Source organism: Rhinoraja longicauda, chromosome 10 (genome assembly GCF_053455715.1).
Source record: "Rhinoraja longicauda isolate Sanriku21f chromosome 10, sRhiLon1.1, whole genome shotgun sequence".
Lineage (NCBI taxonomy): Eukaryota > Metazoa > Chordata > Chondrichthyes > Rajiformes > Arhynchobatidae > Rhinoraja > Rhinoraja longicauda.
The window spans coordinates 61,455,204-61,473,732 of record NC_135962.1 but is presented as its reverse complement, the minus strand read 5'-3'; the positions used below and the strand labels follow the sequence as shown (position 1 = coordinate 61,473,732).

At 50.1% G+C, this 18,529-nt stretch overlaps 2 protein-coding genes across 5 annotated transcripts in view; one reads left to right on the top strand and one right to left on the bottom strand.

The window, feature by feature from the left end:
• Nucleotides 1–1,709, bottom strand: part of ttll5 (tubulin tyrosine ligase-like family, member 5) — a 102,594-nt gene extending 100,885 nt beyond the window's left edge. Inside the window, exon 1 of the mRNA XM_078407024.1 lies at nucleotides 1,621–1,709. The gene's annotated coding sequence lies outside the window, so the exon portion shown is untranslated. The remainder of the gene's footprint in view (nucleotides 1–1,620) is intronic.
• A 650-nt stretch (nucleotides 1,710–2,359) lies between these two features.
• LOC144597513 (tubulinyl-Tyr carboxypeptidase 1-like) overlaps nucleotides 2,360–18,529 on the top strand; it is a 43,302-nt gene continuing 27,132 nt past the window's right edge. For all 4 annotated transcript variants that reach the window (XR_013547755.1, XM_078406995.1, XM_078406993.1 and 1 more), the window contains exons 1-4: nucleotides 2,360–2,930; nucleotides 10,530–10,618; nucleotides 16,731–16,787; nucleotides 17,957–18,031. Coding sequence is in view for 3 of the 4 variants with exons in the window: in XM_078406995.1 (XP_078263121.1) it covers nucleotides 2,643–2,930; nucleotides 10,530–10,618; nucleotides 16,731–16,787; nucleotides 17,957–18,031 (509 nt within the window). In the remaining variant the exon portion in view is untranslated. The remainder of the gene's footprint in view (nucleotides 2,931–10,529; nucleotides 10,619–16,730; nucleotides 16,788–17,956; nucleotides 18,032–18,529) is intronic.

The following is an 18,529-nucleotide window of genomic DNA, read 5'->3' as shown; positions in this document are numbered from 1 at the left end:
TCCCCCCCACTCTCTCCCTTCCCTCCCCCCCACTCTCCCTTCCTTCCCCCCCACTCTCTCCCTTCCCTCCCCCCCTCTCTCCCTTCCCCCCCCCTCTCTCCCTCTCCTCCCCCTCCTCCCCCCCTCTCCCTTCCCTCCCCCCCACTCCCTTCCCTCCCCCCCTTCCCTCCCCCCTCTCTCCCTCCCTTCCCTCCCCCCCACTCTCTCCCTCCCTTCCCTCCCCCCCACTCTCTCCCTTCCCTCCCCCCTCTCTCCCTCCCTTCCCTCCCCCCCACTATCTCCCTTCCCTCCCCCCCACTCTCTCCCTTCCCTCCCCCCCACTATCTCCCTTCCCTCCCCCCCACTCTCTCCCTTCCCTTCCCCCCCTCTCCTCCCCCTCTCCCTTCCCTCCCCCCCCTCTCCCTTCCCTCCCCCTCTCCATTCCCTCCCCCCTCCCTTCCCTCCCCCCACTCTCTCCCTTCCCTCCACCCCCCCACTCTCTCCCTTCCCTCCCCCCCACACTCTCCCTTCCCTCCCCCCCACTCTCCCTTCCCTCCCCCCCACTCTCTCCCTTCCCTCCCCCCCACTCTCTCCCTGCCCTCCCCCCCACTCTCTCCCTGCCCTCCCCCCCACTCTCTCCCTTCCCTCCCCTCCCCCCCACTCTCTCCCTTCCCTCCCCTCCCCCCCACTCTCTCCCTTCCCTCCCCTCCCCTCTCTCCTTTCCCTCCCCCCCACTCTCTCCTTTCCCTCCCCCCTCCCTCCTTTCCCTCCCCCCCTCTCCCTTCCCCCCTCTCCCTTCCCTCCCCTTTCCTTCCCCCCCACTCCCTTCCCTCCCCCACTCTCCTCCCCCCCTCTCTCCCTTCCCTCCCCTCTCCCTTCCCTCCCCTCTCCCCCTCTCTCCCTTCCCTCCCCCCTCTCTCCCTTCCCTCCCCCACTCTCTCCCTTCCCTCCCCCCAACTCTCTCCCTTCCCTCCCCCCAACTCTCTCCCTTCCCTCCCCCCAACTCTCTCCCTTCCCTCCCCCCAACTCTCTCCCTTCCCTCCCCCCTCTCTCCCTTCCCTCCCCTCTCCCCCTCTCTCCCTTCCCTCCCCTCTCCCCCTTCCCTCCCCTCTCCCCCTCTCTCCCTTCCCTCCCCTCTCCCCCCTCTCTCCCTTCCCTCCCCTCTCCCTTCCCTCTCCCCCTCTCTCCCTTCCCTCTCCCCCCTCTCTCCCTTCCCTCCCCCCCCACTCCCTTCCCTCCCCCCCCACTCCCTTCCCTCCCCCACTCTCTCCCTTCCCTCCACCCCCCACTCTCTCCCTTCCCTCCCCCCCCACTCCCTTCCCTCCCCCCCCACTCCCTTCCCTCCCCCACTCTCTCCCTTCCCTCCACCCCCCACTCTCTCCCTTCCCTCCCCCCCACCCCACTCCCTTCCCTCCCCCCCACCCCCCACTCTCTCCCTTCCTCCCCCCCCACTCTCTCCCTCCCCCCCCCACTCTCTCCCTCCCGGGCCCTGTCCCCTGGGCCGCCAGGGCTGGGTTCATGCAGGACGGGGGCGCTCGCTGCTGCTTCCTCAGGACAGCTCCTCCTAACAGCTGCCCGACTCGGTGGGCATGAGGGGCCGCGGCTGCTCCTTCCCTCCCTCTCCCTCTCCCTCTCTCTTACCTGCGGTGGCGGCGCCATTGCCAGACGCGGTTCCCTCCACCGCTTCGCCCGTCGCCCGTGGTAACTGGAGCAACCCTCCGCACTGCGCCTGCGCCGCCGCCCCACCGCGCCTGCGCCGTCAGCCCGCCCCCCTCCAGGGCCACACTGCGCCTGCGCCACAGGATCCGCGCCTGCGCACCACACGGTGCAAAGCGCCAGATGAGTTAAACTGCCTTCAATATCCTTACTCTGGCCGTCAAAAGTTGCTCTGGTCACAAACTCGACAGAGGAAACTGTAAACGAAACGAGACGTGTTTATTTGCAAAATACAAAGCGCGCGTTCCAGTAGTTTTTTTTTGGAAAACCAGCTACTGCAGTAGAAGACTACATTTCCCATGGTGCATTGGAGGTGCATTGACGCCTGCGCAGTTCGAGGCTCTGGGCGGGTGGGGAACGGGTAGGTTTGTGAAGTTTGTATGTTTAGTTATCAAACTCGTTCGGTCAAAAGGAGAATGGATGAGATTGAAGCAACAATTGTACATTTGATGCCACAGCGTGCGCCGGAGCCGGACCGACGAGGGTCTGCAGCCCAGTCGCGAGCTGTCTTGGCGCTTCACGACACGTGACGGGGTGAGGCCTGCGGTGACGTAACGCGCGAAAGCGTCACGCCCCGCCCGCCCCCCGGCCAGCGCGCATGCGTTGGTGAACGATGGGGGCGGGGCGGGGCGCGCCGGCGAGCGGACGGCAGAGTGAAGGCTGGCAGCGGCCGGCATGGACGTGAGGCGGGAGCTCTGCCGCGCCGCTCCCCACACCCATCAACACCCCTGCCCACTGATAAAACAATTGATCACCCTGACCTGACTTTTAAAAAAAACTATTTTGTGAGGAGTCAATGTTTTTAATTTTTTAATAACTACTTCATTGTGAGCCGGGACGCGATGCGATGGCGGTGATCGTCTGCCTGCTCTGCGAGGCTGTTGTCCGATGAGTGAGTGAGTGAGTGAGTGAGTGAGTGAGTGAAGGAGGGCAGAGAGAGCTCAGCGATGCCGGGCGGCAGTGCCAGGGGAGACGGTGGTGCCTCCTTCTTCATGAGGCGGAGGTCGGCCAGCGTGGGTCCCGTCAACGTGGAGCGGCATCCGCCCCTGAGGGAGGTGGAGCAGGACGAGGACGGTGAAGAGGAGTTCCAGGACGGGGTGCCTTTCTATGTCAACCGTGGTGGGCTGCCAGTGGACGAGGCCACCTGGGACAGGATGTGGAAGCACGTTGCCAAGATCCACCCTGAAGGAGAGAAGATGGTGCAAAGGATTCGAAGCATGTCTTACCTCCCCAAGGTGACTTACTCCATCCCCCCCCGTGGGCCGTTATCAAGTCAAGTCAATTTTATTTGTAGAGCACATTTAAAAACAACCCACGTTGACCAAAGTGCTGTACATCAGTTCAGGTACTAAACTGGGTGAGCTTGTAGGAAAGAAAACTGCAGATGCTGGTTGAAATCGAAGATAGACACAAAATTCTGCATGAACTCACTGGGTCAGGCAGCATCTGTGGAGAACATGGATAGGTGACGTTTCACAGAGTGCTGGAATAACTCAGTGGGTCAGGCAGCATCTGTGGAGAACACGGATAGGTGACGTTTCACAGAGTGCTGGAGTAACTCAGCGGGTCAGGCAGCATCTGTGGAGAACACGGATAGGTGGCGTTTCACAGAGTGCTGGAGTAACTCAGCGGGTCAGGCAGCATCTGTGGAGAAACATAAAATTATTAAGGGGTTGGACACGTTAGAGGCAGGAAGCATGTTCCCAATGTTGGGGGAGTCCAGAACCAGGTGCCACGTTTTAAGAATAAAAGGTAGGCCATTTAGAACGGAGATGAGGAAAAACTTTTTCAGTCAGAGAGTTGTAAATCTGTGGAACTCTCTGCCTCAGAAGGCAGTGGAGGCCAATTCTCTGAATGCATTCAAGAGAGAGTTAGATAGAGCTCTTAAGGATAGCGGAGTGAGGGGGTACAGGGAAAAGGCAGGAACAGGGTACTGATTGAGAATGATCAGCCATGATCACATTGAATGGTGGTGCTGGCTCGAAGGGCCGAATGGCCTCCTCCTGTACTTATTGTCTTTTGTCCATTGAGAACATGGATAGGTCGACGTTTCACAGAGTGCTACAGTAACTCAGCGGGTCAGGCAGCATCTGTGAAGAACACGGATAGATGACGTTTCACAGAGTGCTGGAGTAACTCAGCAGGCCAGGCAGCATCTGTGAAGAACATGGCCTCCTCCTGCACCTATTGTCTATGTTTCTATTGTGCTGATGCATGGTGGCAGTCTTGTTGATCTGTATGCAAACAAAAGTATTTCACTGTAGGGAGGATCTGCAGATGCTGGTTTACACCATTCGGCCCTTTGAGCCAGTGCTGCCATTCAATATGATCATGGCTGATCATCTAAAATCAGTACCCCGTTCCTGCTTTTTCCCCTGTATCGCTTGGTTCCTTTAGCTCCAAGAGCTAAATCTACTCTCTCTCGAAAACATCCAGTGAATTGGCCTCCACTACCTTCTCTGGCAGAGAATTCCACAGATTCACGACTCTCTGGGTGAACGGTTTTTTCTCATCTCAGTCCTAAATGACCTCCCGCTTATTCTTAAACTGTAACCCCTGGTTCTGGACTCCCCCAACATCGGGATATTTTTCCTGCATCTAGCCTGTCCAATCCTTTAAGAATTTTGTATGTTTCTATAAGATCCCCTCTCATCCTTCTAAATTCCAGCGAATACCAAGCCCACTCGACCCATTCTTTCATCATATGTCAGTCCCGCCATTTCACACGTTTACACCAAAGATAGACAAACTGAAGAACGGTCTCGACCCACTTCTTCTCTCCAGATATATTGCCTGTCCCGCTGAGTTACTCCAGCTTTCTGTCTCAATCTTTGGTTTAAACTTGCATCTGCAGTTCCTTCCTACACATAGATACAAACTCTACGGGTCAGGCAGCATTGGGTGTCAGGGGTTATGGGGATAGTCAGGGAATGGGGTTATGAGAGATAGATCAGCCATGATTGAATGGTGAAGTAGACTTGATGGGCTGAATGACCTCATCCTGTTTCCATCACTGATGAACTCTGGAGAGATATTTTGAGTCTTGCTTGACCCTTCAGAATTTCTTATTTTTTAACTGTACCTTGCTACACGTGATAATAAAGAAACCGTTGAAGATAGACACAAAATGCTGGAGTAACTTAGAGGAACAGAAAGCATCTCTGGAGAGAAGGAATGGGTGATGTTTCGGGTCGAGATCCTTCTTCAGACTCATTGAATCTTTGCAACTGTGCGCTGGTACTCTACCATTCGGTGGCTTACACCAATGGTTCTTTATCATCACATGTACAGAGATAGAGTGACATTTGTATTGCAGTAGGCTTGTAAATCCTTAATCACAAAAAAACTGCAGATGCCGGTTTACAAATGAAAGACACAAAGTGCGAGAGTAACTCAACTCTCAGAGGAAGGGTTTTGAGCCAAAATGTCATGTTCTCCAGAGATGCTGCCTGGCCTGAATTACTCCAGCACTTTGTGTCTTTTCTTTAGTTTGTAAATTCAAGTAAGAATGTAATTGTTCTATCTGGGACATATGACAATGAAACACTCTTGACTCACTTAGACTCACTCTTGACTCACTTAGACTCACTCTTGACTCTCTCTTGACTCACTTAGACTCACTCTTGACTCACTTAGACTCACTCTTGACTCACTTAGACTCACTCTTGACTCACTTAGACTCACTCTTGACACTTAGACTCACTCTTGACTCACTTAGACTCACTCTTGACTCACTTAGACTCACTCTTGACTCACTTAGACTCACTCTTGACACTTAGACTCACTCTTGACTCACTTAGCCAGTTGGACAGTTTGCATACTCGGTGAAGCAGTGCAGATTAATTTGTGAGATGTCTGTTTTGAATGTCAAACAGGGAATGTCAGTGTTCCCCGTTGCCAGATTTCTGCTATGTGGGGGTGAAACTATTTAGTTTTAGCTGTTATTTAAACATTTCCAGTTCTGTTGCTTTACTTTGTTTGTTGAAAATGTTTCAATTTTGCATGCCTTAAAAACACTGAAAGATTATCTAGAAGCAGCATCATGTGTCGTATGATTATCTGGAATGTGGTTGTTTTGCTCCAAATGGTTTTTCTTGTGGGATTTTCATTGTGTAAATGGACGGTGGGCTGTACACTGGTCCCAGTTGACTTGACGTTGATGTGAAACTGGCTTCTCGTCGGAGAATCCCAATCAGCCTTGCTCCATTCGCGTTTTTGTTCCTTGACTTTGCAAAGTGAAACATCTCCGACAGTTTCCCACCCCTCTCCCTCCAACCAGAGCCAAACGGTGTATAGAAACGGCAGCGTACATCAGTGCCTGATCCTTTGTCTGCATTGAGACGGGGATTTATGCTAACAAAATATATCTCTCCCCAAATTCTCTAGCAAAAAATAGAAAGATGAAATGTTGTAATCATAGTCAGTGCCTACAATGAAGACTGAATGAATATAAGAGCAGCCAGTGTAACACACGAGCTGTCTAACAAAGGACAGCTAGTTTTATTCCACTGTGCGCCTAATGTTGAATCAATGGAGTTGAACAAAGCAGCTGGTGGAATGTGTCTTTCATTCTGCAATTCAATTCCGTGTTATTTTTTAAAGAAGGTATTTGGTATGTAGCTATTTGTAATCAATCTGCTAATTGTTCACTTAACATTTTTAGAGTTACCTGTGTTGGAATGTGAAATAATATTTTAATCAAATTTCTCTCCTTGTATAATAATAATAATAACTTTTATATTGCACTTTACATGCAAATTAATGCAGCCCAAAGTGCTTTCCCAAAAAACAAATGCATGTCTAAACAAAGATACAATTTAAAACAGTAAGGACATAGGCATACAAAGCACTGATTTATATAAAAATGTAAAATTGGGAGTGTAAAAGAACAAAGGAAGTAAAATCAGTTAAAAGCTTGAGTAAAAAGATATGTTTTTAACTGCCGTTTAAAAATCTCAACTGAGTCAGAGTCTCTCATAGCCCTGGGTAATGTATTCCACAGCTTGTGAGACCAAATAACATGAGACTAGCTGGATAACAGGGCAGTGGGCCTGGAGATTTTGGGGGGAAATATTAATTGTTGGAATGAATACTTCACCCTGTTGTTTTGCAGCCTGGATAGAGGAGGGGACCCCGACAGTGCTTTCAGGTGAGGCAGAGGTTCACTTGCACCTCCTCCAACCTCATCTACAGTATCCGTTGTTCAAGATGTGGACTCTTACACATCGGCGAGACCAAATGCAGACTGGGCGATCGTTTTGCTGAACTCCTCCGTTCAGTCCGCCTGAACCTTCCTGATCACCCGGTTGCCAAACACCTTAATTCTCCTTCCCATTCCTACACTGACAATGGAGGAGACCTAGGACAGAAAGTCAGAGTGAGGCTAAAACGCAATTTGGAGGAGCAGCCTAGTGGTATGATATTGATTTCCTTAACTTCAAGTAACCCCGACATTCCCCCCCCTCTCTCCCCTCTCTCCCCCTCTCTCCCCCTCTCTCCCCCTCTCTCCCCTCTCTCCCCTCTCCCCCTCTCTCCCCCTCTCTCCCCCTCTCTCCCCCTCTCTCCCCCTCTCTCCCCCTCTCTCCCCCTCTCTCCCCCTCTCTCCCCCTCTCTCCCCCCTCTCTCCCCCTCTCTCCCCCTCTCTCCCCCTCTCTCCCCCTCTCTCCCCCTCTCTCCCCCTCTCTCCCCCTCTCTCCCCCTCTCTCCCCCTCTCTCCCCCTCTCTCCCCCTCTCTCCCCCTCTCTCCCCCTCTCTCCCCTCTCTCCCCCTCTCTCCCCCTCTCTCCCCCTCTCTCCCCCTCTCTCCCCCTCTCTCCCCCCTCTCCCCCCTCTCTCCCCCTCTCTCCCCCTCTCTCCCCCTCTCTCCCCCTCTCTCCCCCTCTCCCTCTCTCTCTCTCTCTCTCTCTCTCTCTCTCTCTCGCTCCCCCCCTCTCTCTCTCTCTCTCTCTCTCTCTCTCTCTCTCCTCCCTCCCCCACCCAAGTCGCACCAGCTTCTCGTTTTCACCCAACAAACAGCTAACAATGGCCTGTTTCTTTTATCATTGTTACTTTTTAACATATCTTCCTTTCATTGTTCTTTATTTCTCTACATCATCGTCTATATCTCTTGTTTCTCGATTCCCTCTTCCCTAGCTAGTCTGAAGAAGGGTGTTGACCCGATACGTCACCCAGTCCTCTCCAGATGCAGAGAACAGGGTGGATGTTCCTGAGCCTGGTGCACACTTGGGTTTATAGTTACAGTTTAGTTTATTGTCACGTGGACCAGTGACAAGCTTATGCTGCGTGCTATCCAGTCAGCAGAAAGACTATACACGATTACCATCGAGCCATTTAGTACAGATGAGGATCTGGTGATTACTATGCAGCATAACTCCATGACTAGGACTTAATTTTCCTGCACTACCCCAAATCCCTTGACCTTTTTTATTATGTTGAATTGCTTGATCACAATCATACTTTATGAGCCAAGTATGTTTTGTAACATATGAGGAATTTCATTTGCCGTACAGTCATAACAATAAAAAGCAACAGTACACACAAAATACATTTTAACATGAACATCCACCACATTCCTCACTGTGATGGAAGGCGAAAAAAAGTTCAATCTCTCCCTCCTTTGTCCTCCAGCGGTCTGGGGCCTCTAACCTTCCGCTGATGGGCGATCTTGACACCCGTAGCCGGCAGCGGGCCTTCCTCATTTGGGGGGGGGGGGGGGGGGGGGGGGGGGGATCTCAGCAAGCCCCCCCGATGCAGGGTTAAGTAGAGATATCCTAACCAGAAAATCCTGAAGTATGGAGCAGATTGTTGGACAATTGCATAAAGCATGGTCACTATTTCCTATTATTCCCTTTATCCGTACACTGTGGACGTCTCGATTGTATTTACATAATGTCTTTCCGCTGGTTGACTGGAGTAACTCAGCGGGGCAGGCAGCATCTCTGGAGAGACGGAATGGGCTTTGGGTAGCTCACAACAAAAAGCTTTTCACTGTCCCTCGATAAACTAAACTAAAACTTGTGTGGAGGAAAACTTCTCTACATCGGCGAGACCAAGCGCAGGCTCGGCGATCATTTCGCTGAACACCTCCACTCAGTCCACCTTAACCAACCTGATTTCCCAGTTGCTCCGCACTTCAACTCCCCCTGCCATTCCCATCTGACCTTTCTATCCTGGGCCTCCTCCGTTATCAGAGTGAGGCCCAGCGCAAATTGGAGGAACAACGCCTCCTATTTAGCTCGGGCAGCTTACACCCCAGTGGTATGAACATTGACTTCTCTAATTTCAGATGGTTCCTCTGCCCCTCTATTTTCCCCATCCCATTCCCAGTTCTCCCACTAGTCTTCCTGTCTTCGACTACATCCTATCTCTGTCCCGCCCCCTCCCCTGACATCAGTCTGAAGAAGGGTCTCGACCCGAAACATCACCCATTCCTTCTCTCCAGTGATGCTGCCTGTCCCGCTGAGTTACTCCAGCATTTTTTGTCTACCTAAAACTTGTGTGGAACAGGCTGTGGGGTGGACAAGCTGTTATGAAGGATGACTGTAAGAGACGTGGGTGCATGAAGGAAGATGGGCCACTCTAGATCGACACGTATACGTGCTCATCACCCTCGCTGATCTCAAACTGGTGCTGGTATTCAGAGTGTGTTAACAGCAGGGTAAGCTTGTGTTTATCACCGTCCAATAGCAGCAGCACAATCCTACCGTTCACCTCTACAAACACCAGGGACTTCAGCTGCAGGTTGCAATCTGGTTGTTTGCTTATTACTAACCTTGATGTAATGAAGTCTATGCCTTGGCAGTCTTCAGGAAAATGGGAAGAAAAGCCTCCTTTTTAAATGGGCTGGTTTTCAATTTCCCACCCTCTCCTGAGGGAGGTTTATCCGGGCACAGACTTGGTACAGACCAACACTTTAGTCTCCTTTGTATATGCTCCACCCATCAGTCCATCAATCCACCTGTCACTGGCCGGGATTGTTCTTCCAACCCCCCCCCCCAGACCTTTTCCACCCCTCTCTCCTCCTCTACAATCAATTTGAGGAATGGTTCGACCCAAGACATCGCCTGCCATTCCCTCTGCAGGTTATAAATATAGCATGGAAACAGGCTATTCGGCCCACTGAGACCATCAATCACCCGTTCATTAGTTCTATGTTATCCCACTTGCACATCCACTCCCAACACACTGGGCTCAATTCACAGAAACCTAATCTGTTGAGATGTTCCAGCACTTGGTGTCTCTTTTTTGCAAACTAGCATCTGCAGTTCCTTGTTTCTAGGCAAGTGTGAGGTATTGTACTTTGGGAGTATAAATATATAAGGGGAAAGAATACAGTTAATAGCTAAATTCTTTACAGCAATGATGTAGAGAGTTTTGGGGTCTCTGAAATTGGCAATGTTACTAGATCGGGTGGTAAAGAAGGCACATGGTAGGCTTGCCTTCATTGGTCGGGCATTGAGCACAGAGCCAGGAAGTCAGATGCATCTACCATCAGGGTCTGTGGCGCTGTGAGGCAGCGTCTCTGCCAGCATTTGTGTGTTGCCGTACTATTCCATGCTCCATGTGTGTAAAGGAACAATGGCTTCCTAGTTTTACCACGTAGGAAGGAAACAGTGTGGCTGTTGTGTGGGGATGAGTTGTGTTGGCAGCAGGGCGTCACAAACCTGCTTCTCCAGTGCGCGATACATTCCCTACATTGGCATCTCCAAGGAGCTGTGTGCTGCTAATGCTTTGTTCTTGCCTTCATGAACCTGCCAGCTCATCCATCTCCTTGCGACAGAGGCCTTGGATGTTGATGTACAGATGAAGTTAATTCTGCGTGTTTGCTCTTTTCAGATTCCAACGCCATGTGTGCCTACATTTCAGCTGTCCACGCTTGTCCCTGACCGACTGGAAGCCATTCAGAGATACACCAGGGAGTTGCAGTATCCTTTGGTGATCTGACCTCCACAGCCAGCTCTGTCAGTGACGGGGAGAGCAAGAGCCCAGAGCAACCACAGGAGCAGAGAGCTCTGGGAGCACTCAGAGAGAAGCAGAGAATTATGTTTCAGATCGATAACCTTTCAACAGAAACCTGAGAGGTCCAAATCCCAACCTGTCGCAGGTCTCTGCTGAGTCACGCAGACCATTGAATCCTCCAATCCACCGCTTTCTCTTTCTCTCTCTCTCTCTCCCCTCAAATCCCCTTTCTCCCACTATCCCAGCCGCTTCTCTCATCCTGTCCACTTCCATCCATACATAGCTCTTTGGCTTTACATTTCATTGCTCTTTCAAACCTCTCTCCTTATCAACACCCTTTTGTCTTCTTTAGTCCTCTGGACAAACGGAAGGGTTTCCACTAGATGTTTCCACTAGTGGGAGAGTCTAGGACTCAGGATAAAGGGATGTTCCTTTAGTCTGGAGAAGCAGTGGAATCTCTTTAGCCAGAGGGTGGTCAATCTGTTGAATTCATTGCCACAGATGGCGGTGGAGGCCAAGTCAATAGGTATTTTTAAAACGCAGATTGATAAATTCGTGATTAGTAGTTGTTAAAGGTTACAGGGAGAAGGCAGGAGAATGGGGTTGAGGGAAAGATAGATCAGCCATGGTCGAATGGTGGAGTAGACTCGATGGACTGAATGGCCTAATTCTGCTCTGATATGTTATGGTCTTATGATCTTTTTGTCACCCTCGTGTTTCCTTTTCACCCATCCACAATCAAATCTCCCTCACCTGTATCTGAAAAAGGGTTTCAACCCGAAATGTCACCTGTTCCTTTTCTCCAGAGATGCTGTCTGATTCACTGACTTACTCCAGCTTTCTGTGCCTGTCTCCACCTATCACTCACTTGGTTTTGTCACACCTCCACTTCATTTCCAGCTTTCTCCTCCAGTCTGAAGAAGGGTCCCGAACCAAAAGGTCACCGATCCTAAGTTACTCCCGCACAGTCCAAATGTCTTCTACATGGTATTCTGGACTCCTCCTAAATATATAGGGGGAATCCAGAACCAGGGGCCACAGTCTTAGAAAAAAGGGGAAGCCATTTAAAACTGAGGTGAGAAGTAACTTTTTCACCCAAAGACAATAGACAATAGACAATAGGTGCAGGAGTAGGCCATTCAGCCCTTCGAGCCAGCACCGCCATTCAATGCGATCATGGCTGATCACTATCAATCAGTACCCCGTTCCTGCCTTCTCCCCATACCCCCTCACTCCGCTATCCTTAAGAGCTCTATCCAGCTCTCTCTTGAAAGCATCCAACGAACTGGCCTCCACTGCCTTCTGAGGCAGAGAATTCCACACCTTCACCACCCTCTGACTGAAAAAGTTCTTCCTCATCTCCGTTCTAAATGGCCTACCCCTTATTCTCAAACTGTGGCCCCTTGTTCTGGACTCCCCCAACATTGGGAACATGTTATCTGCCTCTAATGTGTCCAATCCCCTAATTATCTTATATGTTTCAATAAGATCCCCCCTCATCCTTCTAAATTCCAGTGTATACAAGCCCAATCGCTCCAGCCTTTCAACATACGACAGTCCCGCCATTCCGGGAATTAATCTAGTGAACCTACGCTGCACGCCCTCCATAGCAAGAATATCCTTCCTCAAATTTGGAGACCAAAACTGCACACAGTACTCCAGGTGCGGTCTCACCAGGGCCCGGTACAACTGTAGAAGGACCTCTTTGCTCCTATACTCAACTCCTCTTGTTACGAAGGCCAACATTCCATTGGCTTTCTTCACTGCCTGCTAAACCTGCATGCTTCCTTTCATTGACTGATGCACTAGGACACCCAGATCTCGTTGAACTCCCCCTCCTCCTAACTTGACACCATTCAGATAATAATCTGCCTTTCTATTCTTACTTCCAAAGTGAATAACCTCACACTTATCTACATTAAACTGCATCTGCCATGTATCCGCCCACTCACACAACCTGTCCACGTCACCCTGCAGCCTTATTGCATCTTCCTCACAATTCACACTACCCCCCAACTTAGTATCATCTGCAAATTTGCTAATGGTACTTTTAATCCCTTCGTCTAAGTCATTAATGTATATCGTAAATAGCTGGGGTCCTAGCACCGAACCTTGCGGTACCCCACTGGTCACTGCCTGCCATTCCGAAAGGGACCCATTTATCCCCACTCTTTGCTTTCTGTCTGTTAACCAATTTTCTATCCATGTCAGTACCCTACCCCCAATACCATGTGCCCTAATTTTGCCCACTAATCTCCTATGTGGGACCTTGTCGAAGGCTTTCTGAAAGTCGAGGTACACCACATCCACTGACTCTCCCTTGTCAATTTTCCTAGTTACATCCTCAAAAAATTCCAGTAGATTTGTCAAGCATGATTTCCCCTTCGTAAATCCATGCTGACTCGGAACGATCCCGTTACTGCTATCCAAATGCTCAGCAATTTCGTCTTTTATAATTGACTCCAGCATTTTCCCCACCACTGATGTCAGACTAACTGGTCTATAATTACCCGTTTTCTCTCTCCCTCCTTTCTTAAAAAGTGGGATAACATTTGCTATTCTCCAATCCACAGGAACTGATCCTGAATCTATAGAACATTGAAAAATGATCTCCAATGCTTCCACTATTTCTAGAGCCACCTCCTTAAGTACTCTGGGATGCAGACCATCAGGCCCTGGGGATTTATCAGCCTTCAGTCCCATCAGTCTACCCAAAACCATTTCCTGCCTAATGTGGATTTCCTTCAGTTCCTCCATCACCCTAGGTTCTCCAGCCCCTAGAACATTTGGGAGATTGTGTGTATCTTCCTCAGTGAAGACAGATCCAAAGTAACGGTTTAACTCGTCTGCCATTTCTTTGTTCCCCATAATAAATTCCCCTGCTTCTGTCTTCAAGGGACCCACATTTGCCTTGACTATTTTTTTCCTCTTCACGTACCTAAAAAAACTTTTGCTATCCTCCTTTATATTATTGGCTAGTTTACCCTCGTACCTCATCTTTTCTCCTCGTATTGCCTTTTTAGTTAACTTTTGTTGCTCTTTAAAAGAGTCCCAATCCTCTGTCTTCCCACTCTTCTTTGCTATGTTATACTTCCTCTCCTTAATTTTTATGCTGTCCCTGACTTCCCTTGTCAGCCACAGGTGTCTCTTACTCCCCTTAGAGTCTTTCCACCTCTTTGGAATAAATTGATCCTGCAACCTCTGCATTATTCCCAGGAATACCTGCCATTGCTGTTCTACCGTCTTCCCTGCTAGGGCCTCCTTCCAATCAATTTTGGCCAGCTCCCGCCTCATGCCTCTGTAATCCCCTTTGCTATACTGTAATACCGACACTTCCGATTTTCCCTTCTGCCTTTCCATTTGCAGAGTAAAACTTATCATGTTGTGATCACTGCCTCCTAATGGCTCTTTTACCTCTAGTCCCCTTATCAGATCAGGATCATTACACAACACTAAATCCAGAATTGCTTTCTCCCTGGTAGGCTCCAGTACAAGCTGTTCTAAGAATCCATCTCGAAGGCACTCTACAAACTCTCTTTCCTGGGGTCCATTTCCAACCTGATTTTCCCAGTCTACCTGCATGTTAAAATCTCCCATAACCACCGTAGCATTACATTTTTGACACGCCAATTTTATCTCCTGATTCAACTTGCACCCTATGTCGAGGCTACTGTTTGGGGGCCTATAGATAACTCCCATTAGGGTCTTTTTACCCTTACAATTTCTCATTTCTATCCATACTGATTCAACATCTCCTGATTCTATGTCACCCCTTGCAAGGGAATGAATATCATTCCTTACCATCAGAGCAACCCCACCCCCTCTGCCCACCTGTCTGTCTTTTCTATACGTTGTGTACCCCTGAATATTCAGTTCCCAGCCCTGGTCCTCTTGTAGCCATGTCTCAGTGATCCCTACAACATCATACTTGCCCATGACTAACTGAGCCTCAAGCTCATCCACTTTATTTTTTATACTACGCGCATTTAAGTACAACACTTTAACTTCTGTATTTACCTCCCCTCTCACATCGTTCACAATTGGCCCTGCCCTTAATTTCTTTTCCGCTCTAGAACTTATGTTCCCATTCTTCCGAGAGTCTTTTGCAATATCTCCTGTATTCCCTTTTACCTCATCTTCATATTCACAATTTGTTAACCCCTCCCCCCCACTACTTAGTTTAAAGCCACAGGTGTCACACTAGCAAACCTGCCTGCCAGAATGTTTGTTAGAGTTGAAAGAGTTGTGAATTTGTGGAATTCTCTGCCACAGAAGGCAGTGGGGGCCAATTCACTGGATGAATTTAAGAGAGAGTTAGATAGAGCTCTAGGGGCTAGTGGAATCAAAGGATATGGGGAGAAGACAGGCACGGATTGCTGATTGTGGATGATCAGCCATGATCACAATGAATGGTGGTGCTGGCTCGAAGGGCCAAATGGCCTCCTCCTGCACCTATTTTCTATGTTTCTATGCTGTCTGATTCACTGACTTACTCCAGCTTTCTGTGCCTGTCTCCACCTATCACTCACTTGGTTTTGTCACACCTCCACTTCATTTCCAGCTTTCTCTCCAGTCTGAAGAAGGGTCCCGAACCAAAAGGTCATCGATCCTGAGTTACTCCCGCACAGTCCAAATGTCTTCTAAATGTTATAGTACCTGCCTCCACTACCTCCTTGGGCAGCTCGTTTCATATACCCACTCCCCTCTGTGAAAAAGTTACCCCTCAATTTTCCTATTAAATCTTTCCCCTCTTGCCTTAATCTTATGTCCTCTGGCTTTTGATTCCCCTCTCCTGGTAAAGACTCCATGCATTCACCCTTTCTACTCCCAATAAACTTCAGTGATTTGCTTCCAGCACATAAATTTCCTTTCTTTATTAATGAGACTAATGGTGCGTTCAGTGCTCCGGATGTAATCTCATCAATGCCTCTATAGCAAGCATGGCCTCCCTGTTTAATAGCTCCAGCCACGTACAATGATGTTCTGTTGACTTTCCTATTAACCAAAAAAGCAAACAAAATGTTAACGGTCGCCATTAATGTCGTCAACTGGGCGATTGTGTTATTTGGCTTGGTTTATAAGGAAGCTGCTTTATTTAGTACTTGGCAAAATGCATGAGCACTGAGTGAGTGTGTTGGTATAATCGATATTCTGTTCAGATATTGTTACGAAGCTGGAGGTTAGCGGGCCCTTGACTTATTATTGAAGTTTCCTCTGATTGCCAGTGACTGGAAGAGTCTGGTTAAACCAACAGTCAGACGGACGGGAAATTATGGCCTTTGTCTCCTCTGCTCTGCTCCCAATTACTCAGCGGTGAAATATGACCAGGCTTCTGTCCAGCATTACCAAGAGTCCAGCAGCACACAAACTGGCGATCCAGCCCAACTCATGCATGCGACCCAATGTCCCACATGGAGAGAGGTTGATCCAGTGCCTTGCCATCAATGTGGGTTTAGTTTAGTTTAGAGATACAGCGCGGAAACAGGCCCTTTCGGCCCACCAGGTCCGCTCCGACCAACGATCCCCACACATTAGCACTACCCTATACCCACCAGGGACTATTTTTTTGAACATTTACCAGGCCAACTACCCTACATACCTGTACATCTTTGGAGTGTGGGAGGAAACCGAAGATTTCAGAGAAAACCCATGCAGGTCACGGGGAGAACGTACAAACTCCGTACAGACAGCACTCGTAGTGGGGATGGAACCCGGGTTTCTGGCGCTGCATTCGCTGTAAGGCAGCAACTCTACCGCTGCGCCACCGTGCCTCCTGGGTTTGGGCCAGGAGGGGGCAGGTTTCACACTTCTCCCCGAGTCCCTGTGTCTCGTTCCATCCTGTACCCGCGACACGGATCATTAAGTCCAGCACGTGGTGTTTCCCAACGTTGACGGGTCAGTTATACGCCAGTACTATAGACAATAGACAATAGACGCAGGAGTAGGCCATTCAGCCCATCGAGCCAGCACCGCCATTCAATGCGATCATGGCTGATCACTCTCTTGTCCACAGCGCTCTCGCCCCACACCATTATGGCTCGGCCATGTCACATTACTTTGCTTAACTGTGCAATCCAGGTACAATCACACTGGGACACAGTTCTTTGAGATTAAGAAGAACCGACCTTTAACTGGGTGAGTAGCATTGATCTGTTGGTGTTGATTAATATGCAACCTCTGGGACAATACATGGTGCTAAAACAAATGGGCGTTAGGCCACTGGGCCGGCTCCTGATGTGTGGCAGTGGGGGTAAGCTCATCCAGGGCTCAGACAGGTAGTTTAGTCTAGAGACACAGCATGGAAACAGGCCCTTCAGCCCACCAAATGCAGGCCGACCGCTCGTTCCCACTAGTTCTATGTTGTCCCACTTTGTCCATTCACTCCCTGCACACTAAGACAATTTACAGAGGGCCAATTAACGAACAAACACGTGTGGGATGTGGGAAGAAACCAGAGCATGCGGAGGAAGCCCATGCAGTCACAGGGAGAACGTGCAAACTCCACACAGACAGCACCCGAGGTCAGGATCAGACCGATCTCTGGCGCTGTGAGGCAGCAGCTCCACCAGCTGCACTAATGTACCAGCCCCTCTTCCTGACTTCAACAGTAAATGAAACTAACTCAACTTTTATTATGTTTTAATACATTCAAAACAATTTAAATTTAACCCATAAATATATTTCTGAAAACTGGAATACTGCAGTCAAACGGCAGTACCTTCCTCTTCAAATATAAATGTTATGTAGCAAGGAAATAGGCCCTTCAGCTCATTCTGTCCATGCTGACCAAGTTGGCATTCTGGGCGAGTTCCATTTGCCCGAGCTTAGCCCATATCCCACTAAACCATTGCTACCCTGAGTTATAGAGACATAAACTCAGCCCTGTGGACCAGCAAGCCGGGACAGAGATGTTGCAGCCAGAGTGACAATGGGCTCATCTTCTGGACAACTCTCATTAGTGGGAAACTTTAGGAGCAGAGGCCACAGCCACAGAACAAAAGGTTGTACCTTTACAAAGGAGATGAGAAGTCATTTCTTCAGCCAGAGGGTGGTGAATCTGTGCAATTCATTGCCACAGACGGCTGTGAAGGTCAAGTCAATGGATATTTCTAAGGCACAGATTGACAGATTCTTGATTAGTACGGGTGTCTGGGGTTGTGGGGAGAAGGCAGGAGAATGGGGTTGAGAGGGAGAGATGGATCAGTCATGATTGAATGGCGGAGTAGACGATGAACTGAATGGCCTGGTTCTGCTAGAACTTATGAAAATATTAAATTCTGCAGCTTTTGTTTCCTGTTTTACAGCCTGATGGATCTTGCTCGAGAAATGATTCGAGAATCTCTGCCAATAAAGTGCTTGGAGGCTGTGATCCTGGGGATGTATCCTTTCCCATTCATGGACCACTGTGCCGATGTGTACGGGAACTGGCTGTCCATGCAGTCTCTCCCGGGAGCAACGATCCCATGCTCATAAACACACCAGCCAGGAGTAGATCAGTCCGCCCGCCCGCCAGCCCACGCCTCACTCCCGCCAGCCCACGCCTCACTCCCGCCCGCCAGCCCACGCCTCACTCCCGCCCGCCAGCCCACGCCTCACTCCCGCCCGCCAGCCCACGCCTCACTCCCGCCAGCCCACGCCTCACTCCCGCCAGCCCACGCCTCACTCCCGCCCGGCAGCCCACGCCTCACTCCCGCCCGCCAGCCCACCCCTCACTCCCGCCCGCCAGCCCACGCCTCACTCCCGCCAGCCCACGCCTCACTCCCGCCCGCCAGCCCACGCCTCACTCCCGCCAGCCCACGCCTCACTCCCCCCAGCCCATGCCTCACTCCCGCCAGCCCACGCCTCACTCCCACCAGCCCACGCCTCACTCCCGCCCG